The following is an 18,052-nucleotide window of genomic DNA, read 5'->3' on the forward strand; positions in this document are numbered from 1 at the left end:
TTGCCTAGATGATACTAGGCTGTGACCCCTTAGTAGCCTAAACAGCACAATGGCAATTAAGCATAATGGACTTGAGCATAATGGACTTGCATACAGGAAGAATAACTGTTATTTCAACAGTTGCTCTATTTCTGAAAATCTTCTACTCAATTTGTCCAAAGATTTGGTAGTAGAAAAAAATTGGCTAATCTGGTGGGAATTAAAGGCTTGCAATCAGTAATCTCCAATGCATGATATATGAAAGAACATCATAAGAAGTGACTTTCATGAACTTGGTTGCTTGCTTGCCCAGAACTATAGGGAAGATCATAAACTCTGAATTGTATAGGGTGCATTATAATTTGCATCTTTATATTGACATCACCATCATCATACTAGTGCTTGCTTTCTAACCACTTATCCAGAAAATCTTTAGTTTTATTTTGTAGATGATTCACATTATAAGTTTCCATTGTTTGGAAATTTCAAGAACTGGGGCTTTTTTTCATTGTCGTCATTATTGGATACCCTTTAAGCCTTTATCAACTCTTTGATCCATCAAAGGAAGCTACTGCTACCAAGGTGAGCCTCCTAAGATGGCCCAAATTGCTAAAAGCCATGAAGAATATACTAAGTCTTCATCAGCATTTTGTAATTTGTATTACATTCATCTAGGAGAAAATTAATTCAGTACTGGCAAATTCAATCAAAATGCAATTTAAGAACCTTTACAATTTACATACAACTAACAACTAGAAAAAATAAGCACTAAGATATTATACCTGAAGGGCCTCAAAAACAACACTTGGATGTCTCCTCTTCTCCGATAAGTGAAATAAAGTAGAGAATATGGATGGCTCTAGTTGGTCATGAGAAAAACCTGAACAGATCAAAGTTTCAGTTTACATTGTCACTTGTTTAGAACATCTAATAATCATAAATAGATTTGCATCACTAAACCTTACGTTGGAGTCTGAAAACAAAACAACAACTACCCAAAGTTTCTAAGGCAAGCTTATTGATTATTACAAACAAACTATAAGCATACAACAATTCAGCAAATGATTGACTTGCATAATCTAACCAAAAGTTAACTTCAATTCCCTCATGAACCAACTACAAAGTTTGAAAATAATTGGACATACAGCAATAGATTCAGAAAAACATTTATGATTAAAATACTACTACTTTATTTCAAACCAAGAGGGTCAGTTTTAAAGCAACTCAATGTTACTCATGTGCAGCGAATACATTTTATATCAATGTGTCTCAAACACTAGCCTTATGACTTAAGCCTGATGCTGAAATCCCTTATTTTGATAATTTTCTGAAAATAAAAAGTCTCACACTTGACTTAATTCAAACACAGGAGCAAAACCAAAATTTGGAGATGAGAGAAAGGGAAGGCTTTTCCAAGGAAAAATTACTAGATCATATTAGTGCTGTTGCCTATTTTCTTCATGCTTTTGCAAGAAGAAAAACTAAGCAATAAAGAGATTTTTGGGGAACTACAATTGTCAAGGCTGGGTCATCAAGAAGGATTCAGATAGACAATATAGAAAGGCCTTTGCACAATTCCATTATACAAAGAGAAATTATGTTCCTAAAGAATGGTTTGGTTCACATTCCTTTTACACCTGTGACAAGAGATCGATGCTTTCCCTTGATTTTTGCAAAATCCATGGGATCAAATTAATCATCTAAATTGAACAGAAACACAAAACATGAAAGATCACTGGTTCAAATTAAAGGTTAATGGCAGGTTGTTCTTTTACCTCCCACTCCAATCCTGCTTTGTACACACAGTCTCAATCAGAGATATCAGCAATCTCATTATAGGTAAACAGCAATCTTTGTGGTAATCATTTCTTCCCGTACCATGTCACAATTCCTCATGCCTTGTTTTCTTAATAGCTTTTTGTTATTGGAAAAGCACATATATTTGTTGTTTGCTTTTTCATCCATTTGTCAAGCTATCTTGAGTTTATTAACTTCTCTTTTTTAATTGGTTATGATATGCTATAGAATGGTCAAGTCATTTACACATCTTTACATTCTTGGATAACAATAACATTATCTAAAATAACAACCCTCTTGAATGCCTTAAAGAATTACACCATCACATTGACAGAGACCCTGTTCCATCTTTATGAGTTGATGTCCGCAATTGTTCTATAGATGGCATTGATGCAAGCAAAAGATGAATATGTGAATCATGGATCAAAATGTCGATCAGGTTGGCCATACCAGTATGGTAATATGCACTGCTATATCATGTGTTGGTATAGGTTGGCACTGGTCAAACATGCGTTCGTAATTTCGTACTATACCGGTGTTTCGAGCTTAGCTCGGCATGGTACGATATGAGTGTACCGAGTAGTATGCTATGGTGTATCGCTCGGTATTTTTATATATAATAAAAAAGTTAAAAAATAAAAAAATAAAAGGATGTCGCCTCGTTTCTTCTCCCCGCGAAGCCTCGGCGATGTCACTGAGGCTTCTTCTCCCCGCACGGATGAGGAGAAGTCGTCGACGACGCCGAGGCCTCGTCGTCTCAGACGAGGAGGCGACATGTCATATGCGCGTTCGACGAGGGAGGGCGACGACAGATCAGGATCGTCGAGGGAGAGCGACGTCGGATCTCCAAGTTCTCCCTTTTCTTCTCCCTCTTCTTCCTTCTCCCTCGGTTAATACTGCCCGGTAGCAGGCGGCGACGATCGAAATCGACCATTACCGATCGATTTCGGGCGGTAACGGGGCGGAAACATCCCCAATCAACGGTACCGCCCGATAGCAGGCAGTCCGCATACCGGTTTGCTGGCGGACCAAAACGGACCGCTTGGTACAAGCGATATCATTCGAAATTAAAATCCTTGGGTCAAACAGCTACAAGCAAAGAGAGAGAACAGATAAAAGAAACATGAGGGAAGGAGAGGATGGAGGCATACACTTGAGTATTTGATAGACAAGAACGAAGGTGACCTCCTTATGAACGTAGGGGTAATAGAGGAGAGGCTCAATGGAGGTAGTGGCACGTTGGGATTGGTCCGCCTTGTTCTTGCTGCTCATCTTGGAGTTGGAAAAGGAAAGGGGGAGAGAGAGAAGGATTACAGCTGTCTAGATTTATTAAAAAAAAAGAAGAAAATATCCCCAAATCAGTCCTGGGAGGTAGGCTTATAGTAAGTAAAGTTCAGTATCAATTAGCTTATCGCCTGATAGGTCTGATATGGTAAGCTTATCAAGAAATAAGCTCAAATTTGGACCAGACCAAGTAAAATTGCCTGATCAGCATATTGGTCAACCATTGAACTGGTAAATACCAAACCATACCTCCCAGTACAATTGAGACTTAAATCCATGACATAAATATCATCCCAATCCATGAAAGTATCTGCTTGAACAAAAATACAAGTACATATTCATGAGAATAACTTCCAATTCATCTTAGGATAGTAACAACTGTAAGTTATGACATTTAGTCAACAACTTTACAAAGTTATCAAAATATCCTTGCCTCATTCGATGTAAATGTCATCTTTGGCTGCATAACAAATTCTGATGAACACAAATTGAATTCCTCAGAAAATTAATGCTATAACAATTTCCCCAGAATACTTTTCCTGCTATTGCCTACCTCTTCAACAGAACAACTAGCACTAAGTACAGATGATACAACAAAACAATATATCAGAAGCAAGAGGAGAAATGTTGTGTAGAATGAGAAGATAAACTACATCATGCATAGTGCAAAGTTGGTGGAAAAGTGAAATCTTGTCTACCAAACAAGAACAATTACAGATCAAAAGTCTCTATGGAGACATTCGGATTGGTTAGTGCATTGTTACACAAGTGACATGTCTCAGTTTTAAATCCACGTATGAGCGTCATGTACATCATTTGATGTAATGGTAATTTCTTCAAATTTAAAAAAAATTGAAATATGTCATGATACACTAAACTTCTTTGCACAGAAAAAAAAACAACAAGCAACTATTTAGAATTGATGAAATACAATATCAAGCATTAATACCTGACTGGCTAATATGTTCAGTCCTAAAAGGCAAAACTAGTGTGCCAAAGCAATGTAGGAAAGAAATAAAGGAAACAAATATAGGAAGAAAGACTGAAACATTTATAAGAAAACCAAACTGGATATAAACTTCATTTGTCTAAAATTGTGGTACTAAAACTGAATACTTGAACTGGAAAGCTTGTAATTATAAAAATAAACTAACCATGTAAAATATCTTCCTCAAGCAATTTTAAGACGAGCAATAAAGGTGGGGATCTGGAAAATGATGCACCTAAGCAACTAAGAGTGTTAACCTGTAAAAATAGTTGTAAATTTTAATGTTGTCAAACATCATCATTTTCAGAGGAAAAGCAAATTAAAACATACCAGAAGACCAATATTTTCATTTTTTGAGGCAAGGATTTCCTTCGTTTTTGAATGCAAGGATGTAATTGCAGTTGGTAGCAAATCCCCAGGCATGCGACCATATCTGTTAAATAGTAAATTATAAACAAACATAATGCAAAATAATATGACAAAAGAAAAGATAAATTGACTACTGTTAATGCCTTAATGGTTTATACGCAATAAAAAAGAAGCAAGTCTGATATGACATCTATTAATGGTTTTTACATTTTAAACATTGGCCTGGTAGTGATTTATCAAACCCACTTACCAAAGATTGAGGGTTTGAAACCTTATCCGATATATTTTTATACCTTAAACATTGTTTGGTGTACCAGATGCAATTACCAAAGGTTAAGGGTTTGAAATCTCATCTCACATATTTTACACCTTAAATATTGGTCTAGTTATGGTGTACCAAATCCACTTACCAAAGGTTGATGGTTCGAGACCTCATCTGATATATAGCATCTTAAACATTGGTCTAGTAGTGGTGTACCAAACTCGCCAAAGGTTGAGGGTTTGAAACCTTATATGACATATTTCCTAAAATATTGGTCTGATAGTGGTGTACCAAACCCACTTACCAAAGGTTGAGGGTTTGAAATCTCATCCAATATATTTTTACACCTTAAATGTTGGTCTGGTGGTGGTGTACAGACTTACCAAAGGTTGAGGGTTCAAAACCTCAACCAATATATTTTTACACTTTAAACATTGGTCTGATAATGGTATACCAAACTCACTTACCAAAAATTGAGAGTTTGAAACCTCATCCAAAATATTTTTTACACCTTAAATATTAGTCTAATGGTGGTGTACCAGACTAACTTACCAAGGGTTGAGGGTTCGAAACTTCATTCAGTATATTATTTGCTTTCGCCACTTACCCTTTGAAGGAAAAAAAAGAAACAAGTCTCAAAACTTTCAAACAACTGAAACAAAATTAAAACGCCACAATTTAAAATATTTGTCCAACCGAGTATTGGTAATGGTGCATATAGTTTTATAGTGCTCTAACCACACACCACTTTTTTTTTATTAATACCCAACCCAACAGAATTAGTCGACACACCAAACGGTATACTGACGTCATATCGATATGATATGATATGTTAACGAAATTAGTATTGGACCAGTACTTAAATCCACAATGAAAACTAAAAGCCTTCTGCAAATTTTGAAAGACTCCACACTATCAATAGTGGAAAGAAAGATTCAAAACCGTTGGGCATCAAGTAATATGCACTAACAATTCTAGATTTCAGAATATGATGAAAAAACATATAGGAATAAGCATTAAGGAGAGAATCGAAATCATACGGGGAGGCAGATATCAAAACCAAGATGACTTTGAGCAGTGATGAAATAAGTCCATTATGAGTTTCATGTTGCAGAAGATACAATAAACCTGCAACACAAAGATCAACTTATCGTGCATAGGACACTGCAATTAAACAAGGACGTATAGCTGAAAAAGGAATAAGTTATGGACAAAATCTGCATTTGATATGGTATGTAGAATCACTGCCACTGTCAAGTGGATCTTCAGAAAAAAGAAGTTTGTAAATGAATACAGTAATTTATTTCCACATTCATGGGTTAATAGAACACAAATTTCTTCCAAGATGCCACATGAAAGAATAACTGGCATAATAATATGAAGACGAGAATGACAATAATAAGGGACCTATCACCCAACTGTCTGGGTAAGCTACAGGATTTTTCCTATCACCGAGTTTGAACAAGAGGCGCCTGCCTACTTGGAAAGTAGTTCACACCAGGGACTCCTAATTGACTCAACTTATTATGTTAATATAAGCTCAGCTACTTGTCTTTTTTTTCTTTCCAACAAACATCTTCAGTGTACTTGGTGCATTTAAAGGATATAGGTATACAAGATGGGCAGGCTAACCTAAGCCCAAACTGACATATAGCACAGGGTTTGGCAAGATTCAGTTTGGACCATTGGGAATGGGCTAAAAAGTGTCAGTCCAAACTAGCAATTGGGTCAGGATTGGGCTGAGGGTTTAGGTAATGGTAGCCCAACTCAACCTCTCTACAAAGTAACAAACGAGAAATCCCTTGTCATAATGCCCCCTATTGGTTACCCAGCTGCTGCCCCTAACACCTAAGTTGTAACTCATCTTCTTTCTTTTTCCACAATGTTTGACACCAGTTGTTCCTTCATTCCTCTCCTTCATTATCTCATATCTCTCAAATCCTTTATTACCGTCACAACTCCATATCCATCAAACCACTCTCTCTCATGGTGCAGGAAGCATTGTCCTCCATTGCCTGTGCCACCTCCAGCAAAGTTGGTCACTTCTCCATCATTGGTGCAAGTGGCCACCTCACCGACCTTGCTCATGATGCTTTCCCTCCTACTGGCACTATCACCATCTGAGACCAAAATTTTAAATGTTTGAGTTTTGACAATCTTCTATATTCCTATTCTGACTGAAAATATGTCTTATGCATCTTCTTTCTATTTAAAATCTCTTGTGCTTGCTTTTACATTTGAATTTATTTTAGTGGATTTGTTTGCCCTTGTTATGATTTGGTGACTCTTTTAATGGTTTAAAGTTTAGTTTTAGTTGGGTGATAAGAGATTGGAGATGTTGACAAGCCCCTCATGTATCACCCAACTAACTCAGGCCAACCTTACCAGACCGCTGGCGAGCCTTGAGTTACAGGAACTCATTTCAGGGTTGGGACAGATTGGCTCATTAAAAAAAGTCATCAAAAGCCTGTGTTGGTTTTGGCTCTGTAGTAATCCAATCAACTGGCTAGGTTCAAACACTCTTGGGTACATCCATACCACCTTATAAGCCATTTACTCCCATTTTATTTCTGATTGAATCTAGCAACTTTGCTATTGACCCCATACACCCATAATAACATCCTTGTCTTAACGACAATAGTTTGGGCCCATGATTCCTTACCACCCAAGATTCCGATCCATGAGAATATCTGATCTTACAAGTTACAACCATCTAATATTTTTCCTGATGACCCTCTCCAGTTTAACAATCCGTCTTTAAGTTCATGTATCTTCAGTAATGGTTTCTTCTTGTTAAACAATCTAAGAAACCTGAAACTCTAATTCTTGAAAATTTCTTGACTATATTCCCTCAATTTTTCTCTTTGTATTGCTAAAGTTGCATGTCATAAACCAGTATGCAAGAATTATATATCATAAATGAGAAAATACTAACCAACAAGAAGGAAATGAAAAGGATTGTCAAACCATGGAATATTTATTCAGAGGTAGAGCACCATAAGGTACTAGCCTAGGAGATTGTGCTGTCTCAAAGGTGTCATTGCCAATTTTGCAATGTGATGAGCATGTGAGACTTAGTATGTGGCCCACACTGTAACATGCTAGTACATAACGAACAAAAGGTTGTTACTGTAAAGGCAATCCTTGGATGAAAACAACAATTCAAAAATCGTTTTACAAGGCAAAGTATTAGTGAGAGACTATCCAACTCATCTCAAATTAAGAAAATGAGACTCATTGGGAAACAAGAAGAATAAAAGAAACATAAAGCATGGTACGCTTTGTGGTGTAGATAAATCTACAGAACATGATCGACACAAAGAGCAAAACAGAAGATATCTAGGAAGTTTGAGTTACTTGATCGAAGTAAATTAAGCAATAAGCCACATTAAAAAATATGATTGGCATTGTCGCAACTTGCTAGGATCCCCCACACTCAGGTATTCAACAACAAAAACACGAAGTTAATTCAAGTATTCAACAAAAGCAAACTATAAGCCTCTGAGAAGACTCGGAAGGATTTATGTTACAAATTTCTAATCAAACATGTAGCCAAAAAAATACACCAGTGACCAGACAAGGAAGTAGTAATAGAAAACTAATTAAGATTATAAAAGAATACAAACAAGGTCCAAGCATTCCACCAATCAATCTAAAAGTTTGAAAATAAGGACTAATATTATGCACCTGTATGCAATTGCATTAGCTTTTGTCCCAGTGAGCTAGACAATGTAGTAAATGATCCACATTTTGAAGATTCTTTGTATTCAGCTACTTGTGATAATGTTAGAGAATGTCCGTCCAACATACTAGCCAAAACAGAAGTTGATTCAATCCGTACCTGTAGATAAAAGGGAAGAATCGATTGAACATACAAATAGGTAATAGGAAAACAAAATGCAACCACTTGAAAGAAGAGGATGACAGAATCCACAGATTACAAACAGTAATGCAAAACCAAGAGAAGATATAATCTGCCTTGACAAATGTGCATGTATGATACTCGGTAAGAAAGAAAACATCATATATGCAGTGGCAAAGCAGGGAATTTGACGTGTTAGAAAAGTCCGCAGGAAAAAGTAATCAACTCCATAATGGAGTCATCCTATGAAGCACAGACATGGACATGACACGAACACATCGAGGACAAAAATTATATTTAATATATATACATATATATATAATATTCCATAACCTTTTATAGTCTATCCAGACACTTACTAATGTAGCTTATTAATAAAATAAGTCCAATTTCCATAACAATTGTTGGAGCTTATTAATGTTGTAGTCATGATGCTGCGATCTCTGTGTTACTAATGAACATCTAACTTGCAGGTTGGTCTTAAACCAAATGGATCTTTTGTCATGAAGAACACACTCCAAGATGCGCTTTGTCCCTACAATCAACTACTAGAATAATATGTTAACAATTTAACTACTAAAAAAATAAATTTACCTACTAGAATAATCAGCAGTAAAAAACTCAGATTAAAACCCCATATTTTAAAAACCCTAATTCAGAAACTAAAAAAATAAAATAGGTAAATTAATTTACCTTCGTTGGACACCACCCAAATTAAAAAATAAAAAACAAAATAGGAAAATTAATTTACCTTCACTGAACACCGCTGAGAAAGAAGCTTCGCTGGATGCCGACGAGGTCGCCAAGGGCCCGAGAGCGTGCGACGGCTACTGGGTCGCAGGTGGGTCGCTCGGGGCGATGGCTCCAACAACACAATGACAATGTGATGGCCACAGAGGGGTGCTCGGGGCGAAGGGCATGAAAGCGCGACAACGTGCAACAATAGAGCGGGGCTCAGGGTGAAGGGCTCAACCATCACGGCAACACATGACGACAGAGAGGTGAGCTCAGGGCGAAGGGCTCAAGAGTGCGACAGCACGTGACGATAGAGAGGGGGCTCAAGTTAGATGGCTCGACAGCACGACAATGCACGACGGCCATTGAGTCACAGGTGGGGCACTAGGGGCGAAGGGCTTGGCAGCGCGACTCTGTCAGAGGCTTTGCAGGGATGCAGATCAATCGCCAAGGGGCGATGGCAAAGGATGATGCTGGGACACAAGTGGGGAGCAGGCTTCGCTAGATCGGATGCAGGCGACAGGTAGGGCAGAACCTGCCTCTTCCACAGGTGGGGCGAAGCAAAGGCTTCGCCGGTGAGGAAGAAGGGTTCAATCAAGTCTTAAGGTATTTAACGCCAACGATAGGTAAGAAAATCCTTCCTCAATTCATGAGAAAAAGGATTCCGAGCCTTTGCAGTCCACTCGCAATGAGGAATCCCAGTTTCACGACACCTTCGCAGTCGTGGTGCGGAATCCCGACTTCGACATTCTAAGTCGTATCCAACACAATTATAAAAAAAGACAAGGCTGGACAGACGTCCAACACGTGTCCGAACGTGTCGATGACGAATATGTGTCCGACACGTGTTAGACACGGGTATGCCACTTAATCTGGCTTTGCAGTTTGTTCTTCAACAATAAAGATGAGCTTCTAGAAAACTGGCTTTTGAAAAAGCTTAAGTATATTTCACAGGTAAAAGGCATCAAAAGGAAGTCCATATGAAGACAAAAAACACACAACAGACTTGCAAAAAGCTTACCTTTATTATGGGATCAAAGAGCAAACATGTCATCAGATTTGCCTCGAATTTTCTGCAGAACAACAATTGCACAAAGTGATGGTAAAAAGACAAGATAAAGAAAAAAAAGCTCACAGCATCAAAAGGTCAATTGAGCCGAACCTTGATTGTAGCACATCATTCTCAGGTAAAAGTAGCATCCAGAGAGAAGTAAGTGACTTTGGATCAGCATGGCAAAGATCCTTAGAATAGAAATAAAACAAGTACAAAATGCTCTCAGCACACTATTTTGAAATAGCAATAGATTTCAGAATTTTGACAACTGAATGGAACCAAAAATTACAGGACCTAGTATCAAGTATCAACATGGTAAAAGCAAGACCTCCAACCTAAAAATCTAATAGCTTTATGTTTTAACTCATCATGCATCTATACAGATTTTTAAATAGGTCTGTATTAAAAGAAAGGATGACTACATCTCAAATCAAATAATCAATAACCACCTTCTATTCTATGGCCCACTAGAAAACGTTTTCAAATTTTTGTTTCATAAAGTTCTCCAACTACTTCAATTAAATTTTAAAGAGCATATGAAAGTGGAGCATCTACTTGTCACTCACTGCTTATTTGGATGATCTCAACTACTATCAACTTACTAACAGTCTAACAGCCAAGGCATTATTAGAAGAATAATGTTTTTACCAATGATTGAAATTTCGTAACGTATCGAAATTTCGAGATTTGCTCGGTATGGTACAGATGCCGAGTGGTATATTTTGATATACCGCTCAGTATATATATAAATATATATATATATATAAGAGGTAAATTGCTCGGTATACCTCTCTTCTCCCCACGCGGGGCGACATCGCCGAGGCGACGTCGTAGAAAAAAAAAAATTTACGACGTCGCATCTCTTCTCGGGCGATGTCACAGAAAAAAAAAAATTCGCTAAGGCGTCGCCTCTCTTCACCCCACGACGCCGATACTCTTCTCCCCACGTGCGGATGAGAAGTCGCCGCAGACGAGGAGAGTGGCGCCAATCTCAGGTTCTCCTTTTTTTCCCTATTTCTTTCTTCCCCTTTTGCCTCTTCTTGCACCTTCTCCCTCTTTCTTCTCCCTCGGTCACCGTTGATGATAACGGCCTCAATCGACGGTACCGCTCGGTAGTGAGCGGTCCGTGTACCGGTCTACTGACGGACCAGTACATACTGCCCGATACAAGCGGTATCATTCGGTATTGCAAACCTTAGTTTTTACAAGCTACAGCTGACATCAAATATCTTGATCTTATGAAAAATAATTCAGCTTAAACATCTTACTTTTTGAGCAAAACAGCAGCTTTAAGTCCTGACATGGGACTCAAAGCACCCTACAACAATACATCTTTTCTTTAGTTGATAAGAGTGCAACAAACCTGAACTTGCAGAAAAGTTAACCTGAGGGATTTAATGTAAACAAGAAAGTACCTGTATGCAAGTAAGTGCAGCCAACCTAACTTTTGAGCTTCTGAAACGGTCTATATGCTTAGATGAGCCATCACTATCACTATGATCCGAATCTGATGATGTGAAACCATATTTTGAAGGCACATGGTCTGAAGAACACTGAGCATCCAGAGTGTCATTAGTAGGACCATCCTTCTTGCGCAAGTGTGGCGGTTTATAAGGGCCGGGAACACTTTTTATGGATTCCCCCAACCCAGATTTTATGCCATAAGAAATAAATGCTTTTTCCTTCAAATCACTGATCATAGGTCGTAATGAAGATCTACTGGGGAGACCATACACAAGAAATAATTGCAATGTTGCTACCAAACCTGGCACCTTAGATTTTCACAAAGAAAGTTATCAAAGGTTAACTAACAAAATTCATTCAAAATAAAGGCATAGCAGAAGCTACAGACATACATGCCCTGAAAGAGAACCTTTTGGCTCCAAAAGAACCAAATGCAGACAATTAAGAAGATTCAACAAAAGCCTGCAAAAAGATAAGAGGTTATATTCAAGACTTCTGCTTGTCCAATTATGGGAAAAATGCTCAAGAGAAACAAAGGAAAAAAGCACCTTGACATGACAGAGTTTTCAAGCAGCAAGTTCTTCGACACCAAGTAGTCCATTACTTTCCTCAATACCTGGTGACAAGATAAAATATGCCACAGCAACTATAGATACAGAGACTAGTTAACACAAAGAAAACAAGCTCACCTCAATTGTTGATTGCCATAAGTTGGCCGGGATAGAAGTTCCAATTCCAGTTAAAGCATCACACATCATGGAAAGTGCATGAGTTTGTATGTCCCATACAATGTTGCATAGAGGACTGCTACTTACAGAATCATTGAAAGGACTGTGGGTTCCATGTGGATGATGTAAGCTAAATAACTCAGCATGCAAGCATGAAACAAGACAAACAAGAAGCCTGACTAACTCCATAATCTCAGATAATGAATTGTTTCTTCTATATGCTTTGACAGCAAGCCTGAAAATTTTGGTAAAGAATTATTTGTCATATAACTTACAGCATCCAAAAATGTGAAAGGTATTTGATTTTTCAAATGCAGAAACCAAAAGATGATAACTTCTAAGCACCCAAAAAATGGTTTATTTAGTAATAGTATAATCATGACATTTCTAAACAAATACCTCAATGACATCCTCTGATATAATGATGCCAAGGTAGCACCTGACTTTCTTATCGTGGTAAATTTGGACAGAAAACTTGTACAGAAGTAAAAAACAAATCTGTGTTCTCTGACCGGTTTCCTATAGTGAGCTTGATCAGAAAAGGCCAAAGTCACCAGACACTTATTTGTCTCAAGATACCTAAAAAACAGAAGCAGGATTAGGTGATGAACCAACAACTAGGTAGCAGCTCAGCTGGATCGCATGCTGGACAGCATGTTTTATGCTGACTTAGCCAAAGCACTTGTTGGATTTATTGATTTTGGCACTGGCTTAAACCAACTAATTTTCTCCCATGTGCAGAAGCCAATAATCAGCCCAACTGCATTACTGAATTAACATTAAGTGGTCTGATCGACCCAAATGCTTATCAGCCATCCTAAGGTTTCCCCTTGGTGAACTCTGTTGACAAAGCAGCAACTGCTAGCTAAATGACGCTCACACAAATTGTGAAAACTTGGGATCATGACAAACTTGATATAAAAAAATTAATCACACACAAGTTTACTGAATTAATGGTCCAAAGAAAGGAATAAGGCACCAAGGATCCATGTAACAGACTTGTGAGTACTAAATGTGCCCTGCTCAAGACATCACCTGCAGTTTCTTGATATCCAATGTGCCCTGGTTAAGACATCAAGAACTCAAGAAATCAAAACTGAGATATTGAACCCATATCATTTAAATTCTAGAGGATATAGATGCCCACATTAGATGATGCAAGTTGATTAGAATTATTGGTGGGAAAAAAGCTAGAGGATATCTAAAAATACTTTGTTGGAAATCAACCTAAATAAAGCTCAATAATAGCAGGAAAAAGGATCCATGTAGTCATCCCCAAATAGCCAAAACTAAGAATGGTGGTTGTTGCATATTCACTGTACCGATATTGATAAAGTATGTTGGTACCAAGCTACCAGAATATATTGCATGGTTCGTATTACCAGTCTGTACCAATGTACCGACCAGCTATCGGTACTGTACATATGTAGCTGTACCAAGCATACCAACACATGGTACATGAGTATACTGATGTACCGCCAATACCGGTCCCCTATCAGACTGATACATACCGCCCGCACTGAGCGGTATACCATAGTACAACGAACCTTGATATATTGTCCTCACTAATATCACTAAACGAATAAAGCATAAGTTGAAGCATCAGATAACTCAATATTATATGATACATTATCTACAGGCCCGATACAGTCAGTACACTAAGGTGTTTAGATCCATGAACATAAATGAGTGAATCAGTTACTAGGGCTACAAGTTTAGCTCAACGATCCCAGACAGACTGTACGTGGCTTTTTAATACAGAGATGCTTTGTAATGAGCCCAAATAAACATAACATGCATGATCATCACATGAACCAAGCAAGAACTTGTCTGCATGATCGATGCCAATGATGCCAGCATTAAAATGAATGTGCCAAGATTGAGGCTGGCTTAATCATGATCAGACCAAACACTACCTTTGGACTGACAACCAATCTGAAATTTAGCTATGCTCAAATATCATCTAGGTTCGATTAACCAAGCTCGTACATGCATTTATTATTTCAAATTATTTTTTTTTAACAGGCCTGGCTATGATGCTCAAATAATCCTATAATGAATGTGGTTGAAACAAAATGATATATAAGTAACTACAGAATTTCAAAGAGCAACTACTGGGATTATGTTGGGTAATGCCTACATGACCTTAGATAGTGCAAACAGGAGGTCTCCTCGACGAGGCAATCTTTTCGTCACTGCCAATTTCACATATTACACAAAAAAATGGACTTAGACATCAGGTTGTTATGATGAAATCTAAAGATAAATGCATAGTAGTACAACTTCAAGAATTCTCTTATTTATCTTTTTGCTTCAGATGAAAACAACATATGCAGATCGTGTTGATTCATTATCAATGAACAAACACCAAGCAAGTGAACAAGCACTGAGAAAGAAGGCTAAGAACTATTAACAAAATTGTTATAGTTCACTAACCTGAGAATATCTAAAACCTCGGCTAGTGCTTTCATTCTAGAAGTGTTGTCCATACAAACACTACTATTATCAGTATTACCAAGCAAGTGCTCCACAACCCTTTTAAGAATGTTCAGTATAACCGTCCAAGAAGAAGAACTAATGCCAAGGAAGACTTTGCAACTAACAGCATGTATCTGCACTGGATATGAACAGCATCAGGGGCGGTAAATGGTAATGGCAGCATGTATAATAAAACAATCTCTGATTAAATACTAAGACACAATGTCATACCAATAATTATTAATGTCATACCACTAGAAAACCAAATATCACAAAAGAACAGAAAATATAGAATTTCAAACACAAAAAAAGGAAAAATATATAGAATCTCAAACACACTTGATGATAACATTACAAGACAAGCAAAGCCTACGACTAGTAACAGACAAAGATATCATCTTTTCCTTGTTAAAAAGGATATCAGCCTAAAATCGATAGCACATTTACATAACGCAATTTTGAATAAAATTCATGGATCAAAAGGGACTAATCATTCCAGAGATTTCACCTTCATGCATTCTAGTACGAAACCATCAGTTCAAAGATCATGGTATAAAGCATGACACATGATGGCCACAGACAGGTAAAGCACAGGACAGTCCATGATATAAACTTAATTTCTGAGGTCATAGAATTTTCTATACATAAGTCAGAGAAGAAGAACATCTTAAGAAACTGCTCAGATTCATTACTTACTGTCATTGATGGTACTTCCAGGAACTTAATCTCTGTCGCCAGAGGATTTTCAATCCACCAAATTTTGGTCATAGAAGAATGTATCTACAAAGAGATAATAAACAATTATTTTGCTCTTATTGTTTTTTATTCTTATTAGAATCTTGGTCTATCTTTCTAAAGAGATTTTAAATTGTGGCTGTCTTTGGTTTCTTTGACTAGGGAGGGGTAGAGTACTTGTTTCCTCAGTGTGAGGATGCTTGTTGACCAAAGCGCCAAGCTCTACTTAGCCAAAATAAAAGTTTATGGAAGAACGAACAAAATTCATCGGGTGCATCGTCCTTCTGAATCCAAAAAAAAGAATCCTACCGATGGTCTAAAATTCTCAACCCGTATGCATCAGAGCATCTAATTTGATATACTGAACACTAGAATCCTGAAGATATAATCAAAGAAAAATCAGCAAGTTGTGCTTTTATCCCAAGCCCCAGTGACTTGGATCACTGTTTCGAATAGCTAGATCAATGAAGGAACAACTTGATGCATCAAGATCAACTTGATGCGCCGAGAACGCAAGAAAGCACAAAGAATACCAAATGGCACGTCCACAGCAACACATCATCCACATCTTTGCACACCGAAGCCGCCGACGCCAGCTCAGCGAGCAGAACCAAATCCGAAGTCACCTGAAACCATCAAATCTCGCTCCCTCAGGAACAACCCAAAGATCAAAAAGAAGGGTTCGAGAACGGGATTCCAGCGTCACCTCGTGAGGGGGCAGATCGGTTGCGGCGGCGACCATGGCGTCGGAGGGGTGGGAGAGGATGAGATCGCGGAGGAGAGCGAGCAGGGCGGGGGGAGGGGGCGAGGCTAGGGTTTCGTCTCGGAGGGTGAGGAACGCCGTCCGCCAGCAGCGGACGCCGGATGAGGACGGCGCCATAGCGGGACCCGTTTCCAACCCGGACTTCATTTCTGGGTTTTTAAACGAGCGAGGCGGAATGCCGGATGAAGACGACGACATCGCCGGGCCCAATTCGAAGCCCGAGTTCTTTGGTGGAACGATCCACACATCGGGCCCGTAATCTTCGAGTCTGTTGAGGGTATACATGTAATTTTGGGAAACGTGCAACAATGAAAGGCTGGGAATCGAGTCTCTTGACACGCATGATTTGAATTAAGTTATATGGTGTAATAAAAATAAACCCTATTGTGATCATTATTTTGATGGTGTAATCGGGCATCATATTATTGCTTCGACCGTCCGAACAACTGATTTTATTTATCTAAAAACACTTTTTTTAAAAAATATATATATAATATAAATTATTTTAAAAAAATAATATTAGGCATAAAAAATTAATAACAGCAATAATACAGTAAATAATTTTAAAAAAATCAACCATCATTTTAAACATAAATTTTTAGCTAGATTAAATAATATCTGATGATATCCAAAATATGAATTAAATCCAAACAAAGTGTTCAATAATATAAAAGAAATAGTTATTATGATCAAATGTATATTTATAGTTTATCATGTTGGTGACGAAAGGAAAAAGGTGTGAAGATGTAAAGGATGATGAGAAAGTGAACGGAGATTTGAGATAGACGATGAGAGAGGGTGGCCCAAATAGAGAAGCAATTACACGAGTGAGCTCACTTTCTTTCTCACGTCAACCTAATCTCAAAATTATCATACATATTTATATTCAATAAAAAAATATTTAAGTAATTTTAGCTATATTTATAATTTATAAAATTGGATCGGTTTTAATGAATAAGAATTGTGACGTGCCATTTGTATTGGATGGCCTGGACCGGGTTCGACCCCAGAGGCTTAATGGGCGGTCTTTTTGCTCCGGTTAGAAAGTATTTGTTATGGACCGGGTTCATGGGCCTCAATGTCGTGCGCCAAGCAATCATGACTGGGGTCCGCCTTAGAATTACCATGGTGCGCTCTGTGCTGGCTCGACGCGGGCTCCACATATTGGGTGGGCCCGAAATTTGAGTGGTCAAAAATCTCGAGTTACCAAATAATACGGTGCTAACTCGGATGATGCGATAAATATGCACAAGACTTGACTCTCGGTAATAGAATTTGAGGAGGTCAGAGAGGGAGAGAGAAAGAGAGACGGGCTGTGCACGTGTTAACCGTGGAAAAGCCGACCCAACCTGCGGTGCATGTGTTTCCGAACAGGACAAGTATATATATAGATGTATATGGCGTGCCTAATGATGGGGGCCAGTCCACGCCGGGACCCACGGGCTCGCCTATCCACATCATTGTCGCTCCTTCGTGGGGCCCGTCCCCCACTCACCCCTCCTCCGTAGTGTGCCAGTCATGAGAGAACAGGTTACTCGCTGAAGCTACTTGCTA

The 18,052-nt window shown here is 38.2% G+C and overlaps 1 protein-coding gene across 7 annotated transcripts in view; it reads right to left on the bottom strand.

Moving 5' to 3' along the window:
- The window catches only part of LOC103990444 (uncharacterized), a 33,212-nt gene extending 16,488 nt beyond the window's left edge, over positions 1 to 16,724 (bottom strand). For 2 of the 7 annotated variants that reach the window (XM_065159962.1, XM_065159960.1), the window contains exons 1-16: positions 16,442 to 16,724; positions 16,269 to 16,361; positions 15,697 to 15,780; positions 14,959 to 15,134; positions 12,922 to 13,101; positions 12,484 to 12,757; positions 12,343 to 12,410; positions 12,187 to 12,256; positions 11,746 to 12,102; positions 10,439 to 10,518; positions 10,298 to 10,349; positions 8,367 to 8,520; positions 5,720 to 5,807; positions 4,379 to 4,481; positions 4,215 to 4,305; positions 762 to 859 (exon numbers count right to left, since the gene is read on the bottom strand). In XM_065159962.1, the coding sequence (XP_065016034.1) occupies positions 762 to 859; positions 4,215 to 4,305; positions 4,379 to 4,481; positions 5,720 to 5,807; positions 8,367 to 8,520; positions 10,298 to 10,349; positions 10,439 to 10,518; positions 11,746 to 12,102; positions 12,187 to 12,256; positions 12,343 to 12,410; positions 12,484 to 12,757; positions 12,922 to 13,101; positions 14,959 to 15,134; positions 15,697 to 15,780; positions 16,269 to 16,361; positions 16,442 to 16,696 (2,223 nt within the window). In that variant the 5' untranslated portion in view covers positions 16,697 to 16,724. The remainder of the gene's footprint in view (positions 1 to 761; positions 860 to 4,214; positions 4,306 to 4,378; positions 4,482 to 5,719; positions 5,808 to 8,366; positions 8,521 to 10,297; positions 10,350 to 10,438; positions 10,519 to 11,745; positions 12,103 to 12,186; positions 12,257 to 12,342; positions 12,411 to 12,483; positions 12,758 to 12,921; positions 13,102 to 14,958; positions 15,135 to 15,696; positions 15,781 to 16,268; positions 16,362 to 16,441) is intronic. The other 5 variants (XM_065159966.1, XM_065159965.1, XM_065159961.1 and 2 more) reach the window with 4 other exon arrangements.
- Positions 16,725 to 18,052: the final 1,328 nt, after the last annotated feature.

This window comes from Musa acuminata, chromosome BXJ3-7 (assembly GCF_036884655.1).
Source record: "Musa acuminata AAA Group cultivar baxijiao chromosome BXJ3-7, Cavendish_Baxijiao_AAA, whole genome shotgun sequence".
Lineage (NCBI taxonomy): Eukaryota > Viridiplantae > Streptophyta > Magnoliopsida > Zingiberales > Musaceae > Musa > Musa acuminata.